We start from the raw sequence: 25,738 nt of genomic DNA on the forward strand, positions 1-25,738 counted from the left end.
CCGCAAGACGAAAGCGGCTAAGCGTACTCGCAGCCATAGCAAGGCGTATGCTGCAAATGAAATGCATTGTTGTTTATTGTGATTACCCATTGTGAATGTATCAATTTCTATAATTGTGTGTTTTAAAATGATGCAGAGTAGTTAGCACGAAGTTGATATTTCATTTAAAAGTGATCATTTGGTTGTTGTTTGACTTGACCCGGTCTTTCAAACGCTGATATGGCTGGAACGACTGTAATGAGTGCAGTACCACAGCAAGACTCGCTGAGTGAATTGAGAATTTTCGTGGCGGGCGCTACTCGAACCGTTAAAACAAATCCCCTGGAATTGGCTAGAACCGCTCTCTCCCTTTTGAAAACCCTGCCATCCACTATCGATGCTGTACTGGAATATTTTTGCGCACTGTTTGACGTAGCTGTAGCTAAATATGTCTCTCAAATAGAGGTAGGTTGGGAGCGTAGACTGGCAATGCTGAATCCCATTTTAATCATTACATGCTATTTTGAAATTTGTCAAGTTCCAATGCCATGTTATATCGGAGAGTTTGCATTGCATAATTCAACGTCTCATTTATTTATTTATTCATAATACTTGCATTATGCATCGATTTATGGTATCACTAATACCGGCACCATTTAGCGACTCTTTTCTAAAAGGTTTTGTGAAAATAGCATTGGTTCTGTTCAGCAATACTATAATTTGAAGTTATTTTTATATTTCTTAAGCAAAATACCTTTACCCCCCTTTTAATACCTTTTTCACTTCCAGGACAGCAAACCCATTGAGTCTTCTTTTGAGTTTTCTGTTGTCATTGGGAATTATCCCTCCTCCAAATGAGATAATTTTCTTTTAAATGCTCAGCAGCGAAACAGGTCACATTGAAAATGTTTAAGACTTTTTTATTCAATTTTTTACCATCAGTCTGACATGTGCAGTGGGGCATCTTCAGTCCCTCCTGTGTCTACTCATGAAGAGGCCACCATCGCTGAGATTCACAGTGTCCTTTGCAGCTTTGTAACAAGTAGTCCAGAAGCCTGGGTTCCAATAATATCGAAATGGTCCCTAGAATTATTGGGTGAGTTTTTCATTATAGCTTTAGACAATTTCATCAGGTTATCCTAACAAGGGTGGATGTGTTGGAGTCTTTCGTTGAATGATTTGTCAATTAGCCTGAAGATTATTGAGATTGAATCCCACACAAGAAATTGATATTGTGTTATCTCTTTTTTGTTTCCGACCTCGTGTTCAATATAGTACAGTTATTACCTTGTATTTATAAGATACAGACGCTGAAACCTTGTAAACACGCCTCCTTGTACTAGACATTAAACCAAATTTTCATGCATTCCCCGAACCCAACAAAATGAATATTTAAAGATTTCGTAGGGTCGCAAATGCACTAAAATCACAAAGAATGTGTTGGTGCTGTATTTTTGAGTTATGTATGCAGTCATAAATGGAGGTTTTAGAGATACATCATGAGGTTATATCAGTTCGATAAGATGTGGGCAGCATCATATGGGTAGATTAAAAAATTGCATGGGAACTGCCTTTTTTCAGGAGTTGCTTTTGTTTATTTAGGTTCACACACTGGGTGTTTGTCTGTACAAGTTAACTCCTTTAACTTAAATGAAATATAAAATTTTTTAACTCAGTTTATGGTTTAAACCGTGTATGTTCATTTCAGTCAAGCTAAGTCGGGCTGTAAGTTAATTCAACAAAAATATTTTTACCACAACAAAATTTAATGCCAAAAGATGTCAATTCATGAAAGAAGAACCATAAAAAGATCACATCTGATTTTCTGAGTCAGTTAAGAGAAAAGATAATAAATGTAAAACACCTTAGCCTCGGAAAAGAATATATATTAAAATTAACTCTACCTTCATTAATATCTGTGTGAGTATGTATTTTTCATTTTTACTTCCAGTTTTCAAAATAAATTTGGGGCATATTTAAATAACTCACTTATTATAACCTACTTATTACCATCTATATTTATAAAATTCCCTATGAGACAATTGGAGACAAATGATGATTCCTGAATAGAAAGCCGAGTCTAGTTTTTGTAGTGAATCATCTGTTACTTGATAGGTTACTGGAGTATAGGTTACTATTTACTATGCTCTAGGGGCATGGTAGTCCAGTGGTTAGGGCACTGGGTTACTAACTGGAGTGCCCGAGTTCGATTCTGGGTGATGCATAGTGTCACCCTCAGCTTCACAAAAGCTGTGTGATTTTTCAGGTACCAGATCTTCATGAGAAACTATATGCATCACAGGGAAAGGAACTGGCCTCCCTACCCTGAATTTTGAATTTCACACTGTGTTGGGTTTAGTACATACTAGTTGAGCTCTACCCTCACCTATCCAACTGACTTTCAGTTTGATAACTGTGGTTTGATGTTTTACTGATAATGTACATAATGTAATTGAATCATGCCACTAGGAGAGTGAATATTGAAATTTACTTTTTGTATAACTAGTATTTCAATAAATCAATTTCTGAGTTTTGGATACACAAGTTTGTTTTATCATATTCTGGGAAACTAGAGGCTCACTCTTTTTATGTCAGAATCAAAGTATGTAATACATAATAATTTCAGAGATTTTAATTAAACTCTTTTCCTCTGGAGTCTAGTGATTGAGAGCCAGACTTTGATGCCTCTTTGAATGTTGAATCTAAGAACTCAGTCAAGGCTGTACTCTTCCTCCAATGAATTTGTGAGGCAACTTACAACACTGGATGCCATCATTTGGGTATCCTGAGATGAGTTGGTTGTAGAGAGATCCTCATTGGGGTCCCCATAGTCTCTCTTTCATGGAGAGTGTTGCACATGTGAGGTCCATGTTTTCAGGGCATTCTAAAGTTCCCTTGAAAGGTAAAATATATTATATGGTTCCATTGACAGTCCCACGATTATCTAAGAAAATGTAGGTCCACTCATAAAGAGCCCTGCAAAAATAGATGAAACTAATTGAAACCACAGGTCACCTGGAATCTGGAGTTTCCCTGTGAGAGGCTTCTTAACCTTTGCCATGTAGATGAGGTCATCTGGGCACATCACTGTGGTCTTTTTCTCTGAGAGGTACAGAATAGTTCTCTGAGGGCGGTTCAATAAGAACCCGTGTTAGAAATGAAGAAACCATCTTTTCAAAAACATTTTTTTATTTTTCATCATAGTCCCCTTTTAAAAAGATACACTTCTCCCAACGTTCTGGCCATTTTTTTAACCCCTCCAAAAAATAGGATTTGTCCAACTCTCCAAAATATGCCTCTTTCTTTGGCAATAACTTCCTCGTTTGAGCTAAATTTTTATTTATTTATTTATATGTCTTCATGTTAGGGAATAAGAAAAAGTGGCAGGGAGCCAGATTGGGTAAATACGGGGGGTGCAGCAGCAATTCATGATGTATTTCATGCAGTTTGGCGGCGACAACTCCGGATCAGCTTGTTGTCCACCGTGAGCAATCTTGGCACCCGTCGGGCCGACAATTTTTTCACCACCAACTTATCATGTAAAATATTAATTCCCGTTCCGGTCGACACTCCACGGCTACTCTGCGCACTTTTGTTCGTCGATCAGCGAGAATCATGGCGTGGACTTTTTGATTGATTTCCTCGGTAGCCACGTCTACCGGGCATCCTGGTCGCTCCTCATCAAAAACAGATGTTCGCCTACGTTTAAATTCGTTTCAACTAATATCTAACTGTGGTCATAGATGGCGAAGTGTCCCCATAAACAGCATCCAACTTTGCTTTTATCTCATCGTATTTCTTCCCATCCAAAAACAAAAAGCAAATTACCGAACGATACTGCTCTTTTTCCATATTAGTGAAAATCACGAAACACGTCTTACTCGAATGGCTGCCAAATCCAAACTAATGTTTAAATAAGTCTGAAATTTGTTTCACCATCGTTTGATAGATGGCAGGATATGATGATAACATAAACTTCCCTCAGGAATGCCCTTTGTCATCAAACACGGGTACTTATTGAACCGCCCTCGTATAAAGGATATAGCTCTTCACATGCATTTTGATTTTGATGGATAATAGGTATGGAATCTGCCTATCGACCTTTCCTGGGATCACATATACCTCACCCCTAACCTAACTGACTTAACTATCTCACTACCCACTTTATTCCTAGCTGAAGCCATTCCCAATCCACCTTGACATTTCCTCATTGTATTCATGTGTTGAATAGTACTGGCGGTAAGAAGATACCCTTTTTCACTCTCCTGCTCTTCACTGCCTATCCCAATTCTCCATTTGCTGCCCTCACATGTGCTGTCTTATTCATAAAAAAGTTTTGAATAAGTTTCGTATCCTTCCTGCCAAATCCCATGTTGCACAATATTTCTATTAACGTTTCTGTACTGTATTTGATGGAGCACCTTCACAAAATCCACAAAGCTCATAAGGATATCCTGATTGAATTGAATGTTCCTTTTTACCAAATTTCCCACAAATACAATGGCATCATAAGCCATCTAAATCCAACTAATATTTGCCTAGGTAGTTGTTTACACTATTTTCTAACCTTCTTTTGATGATTCTTTGAAATGCCTTCACTGCATATGAAATTGAACCTATCCTAGAATCAAGGCACACAGCTACTTCTCACTGTTTTGCGATAGGGATCAAAATGGACATAAGGTACCAAGGTATCTTTCCTGATAAGTGCTTTGAAGGTATTCCTTCCTCATAAATGCTGTGAATAAGTTCAAAGAATCCCTCTTTCCTTATTTCACTAAAATTTGTGAAATCTAGGGAAATATTATCTATTCATCATGTTAATTTGACTTATCCCCAATAGTGTTATTTCTATTTTGTTATTTTATACTTGTGGATCCAAGCTGTCATCTTCTCTATCATATTCCCTATGTGTTTCTGAATTAGATGGCAATGTCTTTACCTTGAAGTTCTTTTACATTATGTTTCCACCTTCCCTAAATCTATCTTGGCTCAAATGTTAGGTATATTTTTTTCCCTTGCTATATCCGGGCAATTCTCTTACCTTCTTAGATTGTGCTTCTACTTTCCCTTGTATTTGAAATTTCTTGTTATCGATGCACCAATCTTTCCCCTGCATTTCCTTGGCCTAATGAGTTTCTCATCTTTTTATAAAATTCCACCTTTTCAGTCTCTTTCCTCATCTTTTTCTCTCCTCCAATGCTTCCTTAATAGCCATTTAAAATAATCCTTTCTCTTATAACACATGATCAATTCATTATTCTTTTCTATTTTGGATAATGTTCAATCAATCTATCCTCCCCAACTCTGTTTAACTCCCCCTCCGGGTAACCATTTATTCTCGTCAACCTCTTAAAAGCTTTAACCATATCCTTCACCCTCTCCCCCTAGCTATATTTTTCTGAACCTTGTATCAGAATTCTCTACGCATTTAATCAGTATCTTCCTTGGACCCAGCTTAAGGCTGCTGCATATCATAACTTTCTCTTTTTGCATGTTCATATTTTTTGCAGTCGTATTTTTCCTACTTATTTGGGATTCCTGCTCAGTTCCATCAATGTTGTTTCATTTCCTGTAGAATTTAATTTTATTGCATTCTTAAAATTTAATTTTATGGCATTCTTAAAATTTAATTTTATTGCATTCTTAAGCATTTAGAGCAGTTTAAATTCCTCAGAATCTCACTTCAGCTTTCAAATGTTCAACATTTTCTGACTGAATGCCATGCTCTTTTATTACTGTGATAAGGTTCCCAATATTTTTAAGCAGTATTTTAGAGTAAAATCATTGGAATTGTATTAATTAATGCTTTAGATTTGTAATTTTTATACTTCAGTTCATGCTGTCCCAAATGTTTATTTATGGAAACCTAAGAGAAAATGTGCTGGTGGTAGTGTTTTTTTCAATATTAATTATTGTAAACTTAATAGCTCTTTCTTGGATTTTAGGTGAACTTTCAAGCAAATATGCAGGACGTGCACATGTTCCCATAACAGCTGGATTGAATGAGACATTGCAACTATGGATGTCATGTCGAGCAACTCGCACCCTTATTGACATAACAACCCAATGCTTGTCATGTCGTGTGCTTTCGGACACAGAGACTTGTATTAATTCTCTTTTAGGTAAGTAGTTTAATATGTTTTGGAAAAAAATGCTGAAGTAAAAAAATGATTCAGCACAAACCCAAGGATTATTTGCCTTCCTGGTTAAATTCATTAAGGGGGAGAGTTGATGAGGGAGTGGAGTAAACAATTGAAGAAAGACTTAAGGGATTTAGGTGAGTGGGGGAAGAATGGGTGAGAGGGAGGCATAATATGGAAATTGCTGAATGGTCGATACAGGGAGGTGTCAAGAAGATCTGCCAACAGGTTGGAGGATTTTAAGATATTGTTAAGGTTTGCAACCATTTGAAGGACACGTAGGGGCATTGGTGGATTAAGGAGGGACTGGTTGTACTATTTTTTTAAGTGGGGTGTAATTATTTCAGAAGAAAGAAAGTGATTTTACTATTTTATTTGGGGTGTAATTTTTTCAGAATATATTTTGTGTGGTCCTGAGATGTAATTGCTGTGTTGCTTGAATGTGCCTGGCATTGCTAGTTTGAGGTGTGGAGTGTATTTGGCTGAAGAAAGGTAAGGTGTATCTTTAAAGAGGTATTCCAGGTATTTATCTTACCAAGTCACCCATTTTAGGTAAATAGTCTGCATGGCATGGTGTTGGTGCTAATGCAATGCCTTTAAGTGAATTGGGGATGGTGCTTTGTGCTTGGAAGGGATGTCAACTATACAGCATAGATATTGCTGGTGATTTGTCAGTTTTGTATGTACCAATGTGTAGAATGTATGGTTTTGAAGGGGAATATCATACTGAGGAAACCAGTAGTTGAGTAAGAAATAGAAGAAGTGAATTTAATGTAGGAAGCTGTGTTTATGCTTGAAATGGAAGCCTTAGCAGAATCCAGGACATGAGTTTAAATGAGAAAGATGTTGTCAGTGTATTAGAGGGGTGGAGACTGAGTGTAGACTGTTGAAGAAATCGTAACTCTCCTGTGTGGAAGAGTGCAATGACTGAATTAGGGGTTGCAATTATGTTTTATGATGATAAGAGATTATTCAGTGAGGGAAATACAACTTAATACAAAATGGTATCCTCAATAAGTATCCTTATGAATTTTGAGCAGTATGTAACATTGTGGGCACATGGGTGCAAGGATGGAAAGGTCTTGAAGGGAAGTGATCTTTGTCAGTTATGAGTTCACTTAGAAAGGCATGAAAACCTTTTGAAATGTGAGGGCTGGGATCCTAGTTGAGATGTTTGTAAGGAGAGCTGTCATTTAGCTAACAAAGACCTAGGTATCGTGTAGTCTTGCATGCTGAGAACCACTACCTGAGAATTGATGAAGTCAAGGATGTTGGGAATGGAGTACAGTTGTTGAGGGATTTGTATTCATTTTCACATACACTATTTTCGAGTTTAAGGGAAAGGATGAAAGACTTTTTAGTTTTGTGAAGAAGAAAATGCTCCTCAGTATGGATTAGGCAGTTTCTTTTCTGGTTTTCCACTCCAGTTCTCTGCACATTTTGTTTTGTGAGGAGTAGTAGCATGTTGAAGTTTTCTCCAAAACCTTTATCCTGGATGACATTTTTCTGAAAAGTCTGGGGTTAGATAGTTTGTATTTATGTACATAAAAAACAGTGATCAATTCAAAGGTTGGTTTGGTAGGTGATAGTAGAATTCACCCAGTATTAAGCCTGGCGGCGTGTGAAATCCACACATCAGGGTAGGGAGACCAGTTCCTTTCTCTGTGCCAGTTATGTTTTCTCAGGAAGATCTGGTGCCCGAAAAATCACATACCTTGGGTGGAGCTGAGGGTGCCCAGAGAGGCTCGCCCAAAAATCGTGCCCGGGCCATGCAGTCAGTCAGTCGTCCAATGATCTACCCCTGGACTACTGGGTACCCATTTATGTACATGTATTTCTTTATTACAAAAGTTATATGGTTTTTGCTTATGCTTTCAGATACCAGTGTTGTTCATAGTCCTCACTTTGACTGGGTGGTTGCTCATGTTGGTAGTTGCTTCCCACACACAGTCATTACCCGTGTCTTGTCGTGTGGGTTAAAGGACTTTTGCCATCATGCCTCATCTTCATTTACTCCATCTGGCATTGGAGTTGGGAAAGATCCTGCCTCTGAAAGTGGATCATCTGGAACTGCTGGTTTAATTGCGGTAATTCATTTAATAATAATTTTTGAGTTTACAAAAGTTGGAACATTTGTGAATACTTAACCGTTCAAATCATTATTTACTCCTATTTACATTTTACTTGGGAACAAGTCACTAGTATCAGACGCGATAAATTCATTTACTGACTAAACATCCTAAATTAATTGAAAGGTTGATTGCCAATTATACAGTTTGGTTTTAATGTTGAAATGTTAGTACTATGCACAGAAGCTGTTAGTGTATTAAAAAATTTGATGTCCACGCATTATAGTCTTGGGTATGAGCTAAGTGAGAATATGATGCAGTTAGCTTGTGTCTTTTTGTTGTTTTGTAATCATGTGGATGGGATCTTGTTGAGAGAGTGACATCATTTTCTTTTACAATACAAAGGTTACCTAAATTAATAGGCTATAAAATGTCATAATATGATTATCAATATACAGTGGTTTGCAGTGATCTCCAGAAGCTGCTTTACAGATTATTCTGACGATTTTCTTTTGTAAATGAAGGACAAATTTTACACCAGAGGGGTTGTTTCCCCATGCTTTCAATCCATATAACTGATTTTTTTGGTATTCTACCAGGTGAGGTAGGTTTAGGATGGACACAACTCCTAAAAGGAAAATAGATTTTTGGTATTAAAATATTCACAGAACTATTCTTTAATTTTGGTTTCAAAGAGTTTTGGAAGAGTAGGTACAAGAGATACAGAGTGATAAACCCACATAGTGAAAGCATTACTTTTATTGCAGCTGCACTAAGCCTGTTTAACTCAGGCCAGTGAACCTCAAATTCAGAAGCAAATATCATAATTGAAAACTGCACTAGAAAAAAAATATTTTCATAATGGAATGGAAGATAAATACTTTTTTATAAAAATATTTTTGAAGTAATTTGTTTTCCTTTCTACCGTATTATCAGCTTTCATTTACCTGAAGTGACCCTAGGGCACATCACTTTAATTAAATCAAGACTTAACCATAATTCTGTTTTAAACTACAGTTTAATTTTTGTAATCTTAATTTACTAATTTGAATATGTAAAAACAGTGGAGTGCATACAAAATTCAGTTATAGATGTAAAATATGTCACTAACATCCATGAATAGTAGGATTTAATGTATTGATTCTCTGATTACAATATTTCTAATAGTAATCAAACCATATTGGTCTTGTATGGTGGTTTCCCTTGGCCACATCCGACAAAGTATATTTTTTATTTAAACTTGGTCAAGTCTTACAGGATAAGATTTGAGGAAGGATCATTCATTGAGTAAAGCACTGGTATTGTAAAGTGACACGGTACATACAACTGACAACTAGTCCCATGTTTTCTTTCTAGAACATGATAAAATGTTACATGAGAAACACTGGCATTTTTTCAGTGATTTATTTATATAATGAATTGAGCATTTGCCCAGCAACATTATCAAATAATAGTAATGATAATCATGTAATAATTTTAGTCATACAATCCAAAGTATGTTATCATTTGCTAGAATATGCATCAATAATTTTTTCCTATTGCAATCTACTAAATTTGATGGTTATGCAATCCATGTTTTTATATAATGCTATACTAAATAAAACTGATAAAGAGAAATGAAAGCAATAATTAGTGATCAATTTAATCAATATTTATCATAAGATCCATTGAACATAAAGAAGACCTAATAGTGATGGCTATAAAAAAAATATTTGGTTTAAGGATCTTTCGGCTGACCGAAATGATGTGTGACCACCTGAAGCCCAAATGACCTGTGATCACTTTAAATGGATAAGTACAGGTACCTATGGCTCAATAAATCTATATATATTAAACAAAGTCGTAAATCGTGTTATTTACACTATTTATAACTCAAGAACGGCTGCACCGATTTTAATGATGTTTGGTTTTTTTTTAATACGACTCAGCCCAGAATAGCAGAATAACCATTAAAATATCGTAGAATTGTGATATCATGCCGTTGACTTTCTTTGTATTTGGTTTTTTGGATTCTTCTCAGGCCAGAATAGCAGAATGACCATTAAAATATTGTAAAAAAATCGTATTATAAAATTATAGCATTGTAAAGTATCATATCGCTGATTTTAATGATATTTGGTTTTTTGGGTTTGTCTCAGCGCTGAACGATAGAATAACCATTAAAATGTCGTTAAAGTATCATATTGTATCATCATATGGTATCGTAAAACATCGTATTGTATTGCTTCATCAAAGATTTTTTAACGTTGGAAGCAAGGCAATGTGGTTCCTGGTCATCCGGATGTGGATTCTACTGATGCTCTTGGCTGTATTTATACTGTTCATCCGAAGAATGATGAATGCTGTTACTGGTGAATGTTCAAGAGTCAACATAGTTCGAATCACTACGAACTGTTAATGGTATAGTGTGCCCTACATTTACATCTCAATTTGCTTGAAAACTAAAATCATTAGGACACGACAATGGCTGAAGCAACTATTTCAGCATCTCCAAGTCAGATATGCACATTATTTGCTATCATCCTTTCGACATGCTTCCCATCCAATCCACCTGACCTGTTGAACAAATACAAGGATAGCATGTCAGAATACATTTTACATCGAATTCCTGTAAGTTCAAGAAATCTCGATGCTGAGGTAAATGAAGAGATGCATAACCAGGCTATGCTGTTGATTGAAGACATGCATTACCTCATGTGCAGCAGTTTATTAGTGAAGTTAGGAATGCCAGCACCAGATCGTGGAATGAATGACGTGTTTAATCCAGAATTGGAACGTGAATATGATCGATATGAATCAGGCCAATCAGTTCAAATGAATATACTCCACCTTAACCCCCAACAGAAGGAAGTATATGATTCATAAATGGAGGCAATTGATGAATGTTGGCTGGATGATGATGGAAATGGTGGCTTATTTTTCCTGGATGCCCCTGGTGGAACTGAGAAGACATTTCCAATATCATTGCTTTTGAACACTGTTCCTGCAAAATCGGACATTGCGGTGGCAGTTGATCCTTCTGGCATAGTGGCCACGTTGTTAGAAGGATGCCGTACCGCTCATTCAGCATTAGAGTTGCAGTTAAACCTACAAAATTCTGAACTGGTGACATGTCACATTAAGAAACAGTCCGCAGTGGCCAAAATTTTAGAACAATCTAAAATCATATGGGGCGAATGCATGATGGTGCACAAATGCACATTGGAAGCACATGACTGGACGTTGGAAGATCTGCGTAATGACTCGAAATGCTTTGGTGGTGCATTGATTTGTCTGGTGATTTCCGCCAAACACTGCCAGTCATTCCAAGATCGACTGCTGCCGATGAAATTACCGCTTGCCTGAAATCATCAAATCTGAGGCGCTCTGTGAAGAAACTTCAACTGTCCACGAACATGAGAGTTGCATTGCTGAACGATCTGTCTGCTGAAGATTTTTCCAGGCAATTGTTGACTATCGGTAATGGCTGTGTTCCTGTCGATGTATTGAGCGGATTGATTTCATTCCCTCACAATTTTTGCTATTTCATTTCATTGAAAGATAAGCTTATCAACAAAGTGTTCCCAAACATCATCAATAACCACAACAATCACAAATGGTTGAGTGAGCGAACAATTTTGGCGGCTAAAAACAAAGATGTGTTTGACTTAAACTTTGTTATTCAGAATCAAATCGTTGGTACTCTGCATTCATTCAAATCTATTGACTTTGTAACAAACAAAGATGAAGTCACCAACTATCCATCTGAATTTTTAAACTCCTTGCATGTGCCTGGCTTACCACTGCACGATTTACAGCTGAAGGTTGGCTCAGTGGTCATGATGCTTCAAAACCTAAACCAACCAAAACTATGAAATAGAACCCCAATTAAAAAAAAAAAAACTGATGATCAATGTGATTCACGCGACTATACTCAAAGGAAATTTCAAAGATGAGGAAGTTCTCATTCCAAGGGTTACCATAATCCCAACCAATATGCCCTTTGAGTTTAAACCAATTAAATTTCCCATTGGTGTTTGCTTAACAAATCACAAAGCCAATCGTAGAGTGTTTGTGGTCTGAATCTAGAAAACCCATGTATTTCTCATGGTTAATTATATGAGGCATGTTCACGTGTTCGTAAACCATCCTCTTTATTAGTTCTTAAGCCTGATAACTAAACAAAAAATGTTGTATATCAGAATGTGCTTGTCTCAAGAGAATAAACCCGAATGTATGCATGTATAGATTGAATAAAGAAAATGTGTTCTGACAAGCCATTGTACTAGTTATTTTTGTAGTTAAATTTAACTATTTTTCCTTATATTATTATAACAAGTCAAATATGGTCAACATTGGTACAGCCGTTCTTGATTTATAAATGTTGTAACTAAGCTGTTCATTGGTTGTTTGGCAGTACGAAGTTTGCCGGGTGAGCTAGTACAATATATATGCAATTTGAAAAAAAGTCGGGATAGAAAAAGGGGCATATATGAAATCACATCCTGAAACGAAGGTTAAATTATTGTATGTAACATGAAATATGTGATATACTCTTTCTTCTCTTTGACCATCAAGAGTGTTTAGTCTTCAATTGTTGGCCTGGAATAAAATGAGTATTTTGTGCATGAAATAATTTTTAATAAACAATTTTATATAAAATATTGTTGTTGGCAGATAACTTTGATAAAGATTAATTTTAAGCATCCATTTTACTATACCTCACCCAAGAAGTACACAATTGCCATATTTATTAAGTTATTACCTAACAATTGAACCTATCTTATAAAAGTGGAAGATCCCAAAGCATTGATGCAAACAGCTGCTGGTTTTTTCTTTGCAATCTGAACAATACATGCTAATGTCTTATCTCACTCCCTTTTTTGGACACACATTGCAGTATTTCCTTCCTTTTCTTTTGTTATCTAGTTCCTGTGGTGAATTTGAGTAATTGAGGAAGAAATTCAGGTTGAACTGTTATTAAGGATTTATTTAATCTGTGCTTTCCAATACATTTATATTTCCTCCTGTAGATCTTTTGAAAAAATGAAAAAAAAACACATCCATGATTACTTAAAAAAAATGAATCCTAACTTTGGGTACCATCAAAGGGATATCCCTTCCCAAGTAAGTATGCAGTTGGTCTGATCTGGGAAGGAAAAATGGTACTGATGAATATATTTTGAAAATGTTGCTGTATGATGTGAATTTTAGGAATACTACCTTGATCAAAAAGTTCCCGGAATAACCACCGTGTGGCGCTCCCATCGTTCCGATTTGATTTCTGTTTTTTTTGTTAAATTGGTACATCTGTTGTTGATATTCCCTTTAAATCTTAGTGTCATAACTTGACATTTGCAAAAGTTACGTAGCCAAGAGTACATCTATCTCTGTGTGTGTTGGCGATTTTTTACAATTGCAGAAATGGATTTAAATTTGCAACAACGAACTTGTATTAAATTTTGCGTAAAAAACGGATTTAGTGGCGCACGGACGTTGGAAATGTTGGAAAAGTGTTTCGGCAACGATTCTCTAAAAAAAACGGTCGTTTACCAGTGGCACGAGCGGTTCAGAAGTGGTCGTGAGTCAATCGAAGATGATGAACGCAGTGGCAGACCATCGACATCGAAAGTCGGTGAAAAAATTGATAAAGTAAAAGAAATGTTGGTCAATAACCGCAAATTAACCATCAGAGAAATAGCGGAGGACTTGAACATTGCCTATGGATCCGCCCAAGACATTATGGTTAATGATTTGGGTTTCCGTCGTGTAGCAGCAGCAAGTAGCAGGTGCCAAAAGACCTCAATTTCATGCAAAAAAGAGACCGTGTTGACGTCGCAAAAGACATGATTTGCGAGGCTGAATCCGATCCCACATTCATCAAAAGGATCATTACTGGAGACGAGACGTGGGTTTATGAGTACGACACGCAATCCAGACATCAGGCAAGTGAATGGCGTTCACCAAATGAGCCGAGACCAAAAAAACCACGTCGTTTTCAGTCAAAAAAGAAGGCAATGCTGACGGTTTTCATGGATTACAACGGTGTAGTGCATCATGAATTTTTGCCAGAAGGCCAGACAGTAAACAAAGAGTATTATTTGGGCATTATGAGACGTTTGCGTGAAGCAATTCGCCGAAAGAGACCAGAAATGTGGGCAGAAAACTCGTGGATTTTGCACCATGATACCGCACCGTCGCACAGTGCTATCATTATTCGTAATTTTTTGACGAAAAATGCAACAAATACCATCCAACAGCCACCGAATTCACCTGATTTGGCTCCCTGTGACTTCTTTCTGTTCAATCGAGTTAAAAAACCATTACGGGGAACGCGTTTTAGCAGCCGAGAGGAAGTAATGGAAAAATCGCAGGAAGCACTGATGGACATACCGAAAACCGACCGTAACTTTTGCAAATGTCAAGTTATGACACTAAGATTTAAAGGGAATATCAACAACAGATGTACCAATTTAACAAAAAAAACAGAACTCAAATCGGAACGATGGGAGCGACACACGGTGGTTATTCCGGGAACTTTTTGATCAAGGTAGTATGTTTATGTTTTCAATTTTGGTGGACATAAAAGAATTATATTAAACTGTTATTGCAAGTAAACATGTAGACGGCATTGTTAGGACCCTGAGATAACTCAAGTAGTCCGTATTAGTGACATCAGATATCTGCTTCTCTGAGAATGGGGCTATAAATCATTAATTCATATGAATAGGAACTCGTTCGTAGTCTTTATTTGATTTGAAGCAATTGAGGAAAATACGGCCCATTAGCAATTTCTCCTTTACTCGTATCCTCCTAACTCTTTGATTTCCCATAAGATGTGCCATTATTATCACTGACAGCATTTTCATTTAAATATTGATTTTGTTAATCATTGAGGAAATCTGAAATTTATGTATATTTATCATGTCTTAATAAACGATCTTTGTTTTTTTAGGCACCGAAGGTGAACTCTGTTGTTGGAATTTTGGGTCATTTGGCTGGTAGTCACTTTAAGGACATAAGAACAGCACTTTTAGATTTATTCAAGGTTAGTATGAGAGAAATAGCTCTAAAATATTGATGCATTCTTAATGGCTCTTCATGTTAAAATAATAATAGAAATTTTGGGAGTCATACTGCTGTCAAAGTATTAGTATATTAGCAATGCTTGAAATAACATCTTAGCAGAACGTCCAGTGCAACTATATACATGTTTTTAAATACAGCATGACATGAAAATGAATAGCAATTTCACTTTATTTTTCATTTTTTTAAATGTATAGTATTTTGTTTTTGGTTTTTTTACACCATGTATACCATTTTGACTAATTCCAGCCAAATCCTAAAGTGATATTTAAAAATTAGTGTTTGCTCCCACATTTTTGCCATTATTCATATACTTGTGTCCAATAACAAACTAAAATAAGTGCAGATCATAATTCAATATGAAAATCTCTAAGAGAAAGTAAGTGATGGGCAGTATACAAAAATTACAATGGTTTCATTTTCCTTTCGAGGACTTTAGGGATGATTAAGTTAATTCTGTAAAATCAAGGTCGTGTATCATAAGTCTCCACAGTGCAAAATATTCGTTTCTATAGTAGAAAATGTCTTATATTCTCATATAGTGGAGCCTGGAAGAAGAAGACGATGATGATATGTTTGCAATGGGAACAAATTTGGAAGCCGAGGAAGGAGTTGCTCGTCGGATAGCTACAGTTCCATTCCTCCTTCATCTTGCCTCCCTCTCCCCTATGTTACTGCGTGCCCTTACTACAGATGTCCTGCAAACTTGTAAGTGAATTTTACAATTTTTACACCTAATTATTTCGGCAATGCTTTAATACACTCTATTTTCTCTGTAGTTCTTTCTTAGTTAAATAATCATGTATTGGAACAACAGAGTAAGACTTGGTTATACCTTATTAGTAATTTAATGAGTGTATAGCCTTAATTTTTGTTATAGATGAATTTAAATTTTTGTCTTTAAGTAGTTTTTTGAGGAAGGAGCTAATAAGCAAAAGTAGTCTTTTTGTCATGGTCAGACACGTATAAATATTTTATGCAATTCATATTTCTTCAGTCCGTCACCCAAAGTTGTATTTTTTGATGGATTGATTACCAAAATCAAGTTTAACTGTATGCTTCCATTGGATTCAGCACCAAGTTAAGGTTATTCATTATGTTTTCATTCAGAGTCAAAATGATATTAATAGTAGTATATGGTTATAGTTGGTCAAGAAGAAAACCAAATGATAGCTTTTGGTTCGAATTAAGAATTCCATACTTTAAATACTTTCCATATAGAGTTAAGTAGTGCATTTGATAGAATCTTGTTCAACTTTGTGAAATCTCATGTTGAATGAAATATAAACTTAGTAAATTTCATTCATTAGTGGTTAATGCTTTCAGAACTGAATCCAATCCGCTTTTTGATGAATTTTTGAAAATCTCTTTGGGCTAAGGGTGACAGTGCAGTGTATATTCAGCTCATCATGACAATATGATGCTAAACCTTTGACTGAAGACTTGAAACTCAGTCAGTTTGAGTGCGGAAATTTAAAACCTACCACGAGAGAGTTGATTCTCCAGCAGCTGCAAGTACTCATAATGAAATGGTCATTAAACCATTTCAGCTGGGGATGGCTAGGATGTTATTGTCAGATAAAAGAATTACTCCAAGTGTAATCATAAACAGCTCTATGGTTTTTATACAAACAATAATGTGTATACCCTATGCATCACCAAGAAATAGTTTTACCAGTGGCATGTATTGATAATCCACTTGGAATTTTTACATGAAGAATCCAGTATATGTGGTATCTCCTATAATCCAAGGGTTTATTTTCTGAATAACTGTGTCATTTAGGATTGCAAAACTAATACCAAAGGCCCAACAAACAAGTTTGATCTTAGGGGGATTACTTTTTTGATACCATGGCAGTTTCTTTCCCTCTCATTTCGTGCAAATTTGCTAATAATGACTGTCACAAATGCCTATTAATAGTTCCTAAAAATGCCTCAAAAGGAATTGTGTAATAGGTTTTGACATTCAACTAAAACTTGAGAATCTCACCATTTGACTGATAGATGGCGCCTAAGTAAAATACGGTCCTTTGTTTTATGACGAGTTGATTTTTTCATCAAGCAGTAACATCTATAATATGATTAGCAAATGTACATAAGGTGCACTGTAGTTATTTTATATATACCACTTGTGAAACTCCTAAGGTTTTGTGTCTTGTGTTGGTGTCTATGCCATTTTCTGTTAAAGTTCATAATAATACAAGATATAATTTATAATGTGTATGCATTTTTGACTAAAATATCTTAAATAAATATTCATATTATGTAAACTTGAGCCATTTTAATAAATATTATTTTGCAGCTAAAAATTTTCCCTTGTACTCTCATGCTCATCCATTAAATTACCCTAGATTTAAAATTTGTTGCCATGCATCATGTTTACAATTACAAAGAATAAGCATAAAACCCTATAGTATCCAGAGGAAGTTCGCTTGCTCTCCATTGAGTGCATATTTTTACATAGATTTTTCTTGCCCTGAAGTGGAATGGGATAAATGTATAAATGAGTTTCTTCAGCTATCTGAAGGTGGTGACATATTTTAGCATAAGCAACTGTTAAATATGTTGCATTTATTCTCTTTTATGTTTGTTAGTTAAGTTGTTGACATTGATATTTGGTTATGAAATCATTTTACATTATCTTTTTGTAGTGACTCCTTCTATGCTTCCGAGGTTGGCACGATTATCTCCTGCATGGTGTAGGTTCTTTGGAGGTCGGCAGGCTCTCCAAGATTTGGTTGTCCACTTGGCATTGGGATGTGAAAGAGGTGGTACTCAGATATTAAGGCTGCTAATTGATGCTGCAACATCAAAACCAGCAAGTGATTCTGACATTTCTTCAAATTTATCCTGCCAAGTGCGTGAAAACTGTGCAGAAATACTGGGTAGGTTATCTGGCCTTAATAGTTGTAGAAAATACAGGCATGCCTCACCTGGCTACATGGTTTGATTTCTCTAAAAATCGCATTTAAGTGAATTTTTTTAACTGTCTCATGATTTTGAGCACTTTACCCAAACGACCACTTAAAGTAGTTAATTTTGACAGTCGCTAAAAGAAATACACAAAACTTTCATGAAACTCGCAAATGGTTTGGGGCCTGGAGGTGGTCCCTATATTAGCAAAAGAAGAATGAATTGAAAGGATTCTGTGAATATGTGGATGGTGCATGGAGGGAGAAGTGAAGGCTAGGAGAGGAGAATGGTATGGGGAAAAGAGGGAGTAGGTTAAAATGAAATGGTCGGGAGTGAGATTTAATTTGGATGTGAGGAAAAAGGGAAGGTCAGTGTTTAGGAAGGCAGAGACAATGTAGTTTAATGAAAATTGAGACCTGGTTGGTAGAATGACTTAAACAACCAGATATTGATGATTCCTTAATTTTAAGCTGTTTTTACACACTGTAGGAGAAAGAGCTTGAAGTATGGAGACAGTAAAACAACAAAATAAAAGTTTGTTGGTGGGGATTTTTTTGGGACTGGGAAGTGTGAAGAAGAGGTTCTGTGGTTGTTAATTTGGATGGAAAGGGGGCTATGAGCTTCACCTGAACCCTGATTATTCTATAATAGATATATGATGTTTTTTGAAGGGTAGTTACAGTGGAATGAAATTGATGCATATATGAAGGAGAAGGGATGCACATAATATTTTATATATATATAGTATGTGTCCCTACCATTGACTACAACCTTGATGTGGTGTAAAGGCTTGTGCGTTCCGATAGCCCCTAGAGCTGTGCTGGAAGTAGCAATGATAATTGCTGCTGATAGGGTCACCCTTGCCTGATAGGTCGAAGGCTGGAAGCCTTACGAAAGGTAGTGCACGCAGCATCTGTTCCTCAGTAAGGTGGCTGCAAAGGTGTCTGACCCCAGTGGGGCGGCCAGTAAGTGATGGTGTCACATTAAAAACACTATTGAGGAAGGCAACAGGAAACCACCTCAATTATTGATCTCAAGATTTATATGATGGACACTATAGAGAATATGAGTTCTGGTAACTACAGGGCATGGCCCAATAGGCCGTGTGTTGTGCCGGGCAGCAGGAGAGGTAAGCCTTCCACTTACGTCATCTCATGAAAACTTTGCAAAGGAAAAGCAAAATGAACAGCAGCCAAACAGAAGATTCAAAGGAAGAAGACCAAATTAGTTAGAATAGGAACTTGGAATGGTAGGACAATGTTGGGGACAGGAAAATTAGAGGATATAAAGTGAGAGATGGGAAGAGGAAATATGGATATTTTAAGTCTATGCAAGGTGAGATTGAAGGATAGCGTGGATTACTGGAGTGATAGTTATAGAGTAATATACAGCAGAGGGGACAAGAACCAATGAGTGGTTGCCTTAACATTGAATAAAAAGGTAGGAAGGAGTGTAACATAGAACAAGCAATGAATAAAATATTTCTAGTGGAGATTAAAGAAGAACCAACAAACTTGGTCATTTTTCAGGTATTCATGCCACCAAGCTATCTTAAGGAAGATAAATCCCTAGGGTATACAATCAGCTAGAGTGCATAGTCACGTGTGTTCCTGCTGGGAAACATTTGATAGTGATGAGGGGTTGGAATGCGATGGTAGGCGAAGGAAGAGATGGTGAAGAGGTGGGGGATTATGGTTTAGGTACAAGGAATGGCCGTGGGGAGAAAGCAATTGAATTCTGCAGGAGATGAGGGTTAGTCATTGCAAACACATGCTTCCTCATTAGAAATATTAGATATTCTGTAAATTTAGAGGTCATTCTATCCATTTACTACGGTGAATTTTATTCTTATGTTACTTTTAGTTTCCTCTCCCCATGAGGGCATAATCTTCAAAATCCAAAAGAGGATTATGCGTATTATGAGCAATGCTCCTTGCGATGCACCATGTAAACCCCTTTTCAAAAGACTTGGTTTATTACCAGTACCTTGCATATAAAAATATATTTAATGTCATCTTGCATGCAATGGGTTCGGGAAATAGATGCCAGAACTAGCCGACTCAAGGACTCCTTCTTCCCACGGACAATACGGGATAGTAACTGCAGGGTTATAGATAGCAAAAATTCCACTTGCCACCCTCAGCGTCTAAAAAATAATTAGTTGTATTTAAATGCATGCTCTTCCACTAACCTTATGTGTTTTGCTATAATAACCCATTCTTTCCGAATGACCTCATTCGTGTTCCGTTCATCTGTTTTTAAGTCTCTTTCCTTTCAATCCCTCGTCCCTCTCCACGGGGGGAAATTCTTGCTACCTGCAGCGTTGGGTCGCATTCCATTCCCTTTACAGACTCTTTGGGGGTAGAGTGTTTTGTGGTGCATTTTCATGTGGTAGTGATGTTTCAATTTCTTGCTTGTTGTGTCCTGGCTTCCGTGTTGTAGGATGGCTTTCGTGCTGCATCATGGGGTGCAGTTTTTTTTAGTTGTTTTGCGGTATATGTGTTTGCATGAGTATTGGATGAAGGGATTTTTGCATGAGTGTGTGCGCTGCTGTGGGTGTGATTTTCCGTGTTGTTTTTTTGCATGAGGTATTTTTCCTTTTACGGTTGGTGACCAAACACCCCCCGCCACACGCCCTTGCGGCGGCTTGCGGGGTATGATGTAAAATAAAAAATAAAAAATAATAAAATGGGTAATAATTCTTAGTACATGGCCAACCACGATTGCCATAGCCTACAATACCTGCAATGACCTGCTTCAGCCATTTGTCAGAACACACAATACTGTTCATGTGCCTAAAGCAATGGGCTTAAGGTTATTCAATAAACTTCCCCATGAAATGTGAAAATCAAATATGAAACAAAAGTACCTATTTTCAAGAAAAAGCTGTTCAACCTATTAAAAAATAATATGTTCTATTCTGTAAATGAATACCTGACATTGTGGCTATGAATCGATTCCGGCTTAACCAATAAATATGTAAATATGCTAGTGTATTGGTAGTTATGTGCAGTGTGGAAACATGGTTGCTGAATCAGGTTGAAAGAAGTAAATTTGAGGCTTTTAAATGTGGGTGTGGAGAGGAAGGGAGAAGGTGAAATGGACCAAAAGAAAAACAAATGAGGAAGTACTAGGTATGGTTGGCGAGGCAAGTGGTTTGTTGGGAGATATCCTAAGGAGGCAGGAAAAATGGATAAGGGGTGTATTGATCGACAGTGGGATGTTGAAGACTGTAATAGAGGTGTGAATGTTAGGCAAAGGAGGAAAAGACAGGAATAGGGTTGATAGATAATTGTCTCTTTTTTGGGGTGAGATTGAGGCTATGGAGTCTCTTCTTCCACTTTATACTTCCATCCAGTATCCTTAGGATAGGGATGTTGGATGGTATGAAAGGAGGAAGGAAGTTCACAGAGATGAAGAGGGACTTGTTTTAGAGTAGGATTATGGGTTGTCTTTTGATAGTAGTCACAAAATTTTTATTTGGTATGTAAATAATGTGTGTGAAGTCTTATCTGGCAGATCATCACCAATTGGTTGAACTTGATAGTTGTCAATCTGCAGCTTCTAAAGTAAAAATGTGGGGTTCCTAAGGGCTCTGTGCTTGGCCCAGTACTGTTCATCATCATGATTAATGATTTGCCGTGTGATATGAAATCTAAAACAGTTTAATATGCCATTGACACTACTTTTGTACAAAAATGTCAATATCTAGAAAATGCAATGGCACTATCTAGTAATACCTAAAGATAGGATAAGGAATGGTTTGATATTAATCACTTGTATTTAAATGCTGGAAAAACTCAGTAATGTTATATGCAGTCTTAAAAGAAAAATAACTGAAATTGAAAAAGCTAAAATACTGGGAATTTGTATTGATGCAAAACTTAACTGAGAGACCGACATCAGTCAGATCTGTGATAAACTGAGTAAAGCTGTCGATACATGTATGTTAAGAAAGCTTAACTTTGTCATTTCAAACAAGAATCATTTAACACTTTGACATGCCTTCTTTTCATGGCTATCCTCAACCTACAACTGATTTCATAATGTGAACATTCATTTGTATGGTTGTCAACTTAATTAAAATTGAACTATTCTGAATTTCAAGAATAGAGTACATACCTGCTTTATTCAATTGATTGAGTTTTTATGGCAATCTTTGTCTCATTCAAGAATTTATGTTCTTATATTATGTAACATTTATCTTGGTTACATTTAATATAGTTGTACCATGTATCAAGATGAATGAAGTATATTGTTATATTATATAAACTCATTTATATGGATATACTACCTTGATCAAAAAGTTCCCGGAATAACCACCGTGTGGCGCTCCTATCGTTTCGATTTGAGTTCTGTTTTTTTTGTTAAATTGGTACATCTGTTGTTGATATTCCCTTTAAATCTTAGTGTCATAACTTGACATTTGCAAAAGTTACGTAGCCAAGAGTACATCTATCTCTGTGTGTGTTGGCGATTTTTTACAATTGCAGAAATGGATTTAAATTTGCAACAACGAACTTGTATTAAATTTTGCGTAAAAAACGGATTTAGTGGCGCACGGACGTTGGAAATGTTGGAAAAGTGTTTCGGCAACGATTCTCTAAAAAAAACGGTCGTTTACCAGTGGCACGAGCGGTTCAGAAGTGGTCGTGAGTCAATCGAAGATGATGAACGCAGTGGCAGACCATCGACATCGAAAGTCGGTGAAAAAATTGATAAAGTAAAAGAAATGTTGGTCAATAACCGCAAATTAACCATCAGAGAAATAGCGGAGGACTTGAACATTGCCTATGGATCCGCCCAAGACATTGTGGTTAATGATTTGGGTTTCCGTCGTATAGCATGCCAAAAGACCTCAATTTCATGCAAAAAAGAGACCGTGTTGACGTCGCAAAAGACATGATTTGCGAGGCTGAATCCGATCCCACATTCATCAAAAGGATCATTACTGGAGACGAGACATGGGTTTATGAGTACGACACGCAATCCAGACATCAGGCAAGTGAATGGCGTTCACCAAATGAGCCGAGACCAAAAAAACCACGTCGTTTTCAGTCAAAAAAGAAGGCAATGCTGACGGTTTTCATGGATTACAACGGTGTAGTGCATCATGAATTTTTGCCAGAAGGCCAGACAGTAAACAAAGAGTATTATTTGGGCGTTATGAGACGTTTGCGTGAAGCAATTCGCCGAAAGAGACCAGAAATGTGGGCAGAAAACTCGTGGATTTTGCACCATGATACCGCACCGTCGCACAGTGCTATCATTATTCGTAATTTTTTGACGAAAAATGCAACAAATACCATCCAACAGCCACCGAATTCACCTGATTTGGCTCCCTGTGACTTCTTTCTGTTCAATCGAGTTAAAAAACCATTACGGGGAACGCGTTTTAGCAGCCGAGAGGAAGTAATAGAAAAATCGCAGGAAGCACTGATGGACATACCGAAAACCGAATATAAAAAATGTTTCGAGGATTGGATCAAGCGCTGGCATAAGTGTGTTGCAGTCGATGGGGATTACTTTGAAGGGGACAATATAGATTTAGATGAATAAACTTGTATTTTTAATTTTCTGAATAAATTCCGGGAAATTTTTGATCAAGGTAGTACTTGAGCTTGAAGCAATTTTCAGCTTGATAATTGATAGAAATGAAAATATTTTATAGATTTAAAACCTTTATTTTAACATAAATGGTAACAAACAGTTTTTTTGAGAAAATTCAGATAAATCATCGGGTCAATATCAAAGATGGCATATAGATAGCAAATTTTGGTTAATTAATTATCAGTCTGCCTACCAATGAATCAAGTTACAGCCATTTTTGTCGAACTCTACTGATGTCTTTCTAAGGTTGTAGCACTAAACTTTGAAACATGCTCTTTCTCCAGTTCCTTGCATATCATTCTGGCACATTGTACCTTAGTCCTGCATCATGATTTCCTATTTCTTCAAAAAATGTTATTACTTTCAGTTTTTCATCTTAAAAGTATATAATGAAGTATACTGTGTTACCTCTTGTCTTGTTTGAGTAGAACTCCTTCTGCAAGAAATTGATGTCCTAGTACGTTCTGGTGCATCTGCAGCACCTTGCCCATCCCCAAGTTCAGCTGGTGGTGGTCACAGTGGGGGTATGATCTCTCTAGGAACAGGAAATGAGAGATGGGTACCAATATTGTCTTCTGTCTGCCGTGAAGCATCTGCAATCAGACCCCTGCTTTTGGCTGGTGATGGAGAAGAGGAAACTGCCTCCACTGAGCTGGTGTCAAGAACTGGTGTACGACTTGTATCCCTTCTTGCCTCTGCTCACTTGGGACCATCACTTGCTGCAGAAGCAGCTGCATATCTACTTCGTAGAGCCTCAAGGAATTTCCAACTTGCTACCTTCCTGCAGCTATTACGCCATACACAGGTTATAAAATGAGACTTAATTCAATATTTGCATTAATTAAATTCTATTCTTGCTTAAGGTAACCTTGGTATTTTAAATTGGAGCAGGAGTTGAGGATGTGGGGAATATCAAAACTTATGTGGTAAACATCTTGGATAAATGTGGATACCAAAGATTAGTATATTAAGTCTTATCAGGTTTTCCACTAGGCCAGGCATTTTATTGCTGATGTTTTGAAGGTTAGCACTGTCATTGCTTTCAGGGTGTTGAGTTCTTAGTGACCTGAGGTTGATGGTAGTGTTAATCTTTGAAACTCTAGCAGTAAAATGCTTTCCATTCAGCAGGCTTGTTGGGTGGCAAACATAAGAAGACTATGTGTAAATCCTAACCCACATCAAATGATAGGGGAATATTAAATTCTTCAAATATTAGCATTTACAATGAGTAATTGATGGGTACTGATACATCATAATGTTGTAATTGGATTACATTTTTGGGAGCTCTGTAGGTGGTCAACCAATCTGGCAAATGCTTTGTCTGGGCTGCTGGAAGAAGTTACTCTTGATCTTTTCCAGTTGTATGGTTTCAATATTTTGTTGCTCCTGTGCACTTCTGATTTGTGGCGAGGCAGCATCTGACAGCAATAATGTTATCTGTCAAATAGGGCACCACTTCCACCACCACCTCTTTGATCACTTTGTCTGAATTTGTTAGATTGAGATTGAATAATCAAGTATGAATCTTAAATCCCTATTGGAGACACATCAGAGCGTAACAATTTTAGTGTTAAAATCATTCCCCTTGGCCAGGATTCAAACCCGGATCTCTTGATGCCTGGCTGAATGCTTTTACCAGCTAAGCTAATGAGGCATCCTCTTGCACTCTGAAATTTTGGGGGCTTTAAAGTAACAAGATATTGTGATGAAATACTGCGCATACATGTCACAGGCATTTGTAGTTGTGCAAGATGCACAACAGTCCCTGAGGGATCTGGGTTCAAATCCCAGTTAAGGCAAATGATTTTTACACTCTAAAATTGTTGTATTGTAATGCACATTTAGCCAATGACTCCATTTAAAATTACTGTTGCAGTATCTCCCGCAGTTCCTTGGAATTTGGAGACACATCACTGACATCTTACATACTACTGATTTTCACTTAAGTTTTTGCTGACT

At 36.8% G+C, this 25,738-nt stretch overlaps 1 protein-coding gene across 2 annotated transcripts in view; it reads left to right on the forward strand.

Annotated features, from left to right (window-relative positions):
* The first annotated feature begins 45 nt into the window (after window positions 1–45).
* omd (integrator complex subunit 5 omd) overlaps window positions 46–25,738 on the forward strand; it is a 48,503-nt gene continuing 22,810 nt past the window's right edge. For both annotated transcript variants that reach the window (XM_071588475.1, XM_071588476.1), the window contains exons 1-8: window positions 46–444; window positions 922–1,075; window positions 5,928–6,104; window positions 8,001–8,209; window positions 15,126–15,218; window positions 15,799–15,964; window positions 17,908–18,141; window positions 24,208–24,584. In XM_071588475.1, the coding sequence (XP_071444576.1) occupies window positions 220–444; window positions 922–1,075; window positions 5,928–6,104; window positions 8,001–8,209; window positions 15,126–15,218; window positions 15,799–15,964; window positions 17,908–18,141; window positions 24,208–24,584 (1,635 nt within the window). In that variant the 5' untranslated portion in view covers window positions 46–219. The remainder of the gene's footprint in view (window positions 445–921; window positions 1,076–5,927; window positions 6,105–8,000; window positions 8,210–15,125; window positions 15,219–15,798; window positions 15,965–17,907; window positions 18,142–24,207; window positions 24,585–25,738) is intronic.

Source organism: Hetaerina americana, unplaced genomic scaffold (genome assembly GCF_022747635.1).
Source record: "Hetaerina americana unplaced genomic scaffold, ioHetAmer1.1.p SCAF_3, whole genome shotgun sequence".
Lineage (NCBI taxonomy): Eukaryota > Metazoa > Arthropoda > Insecta > Odonata > Calopterygidae > Hetaerina > Hetaerina americana.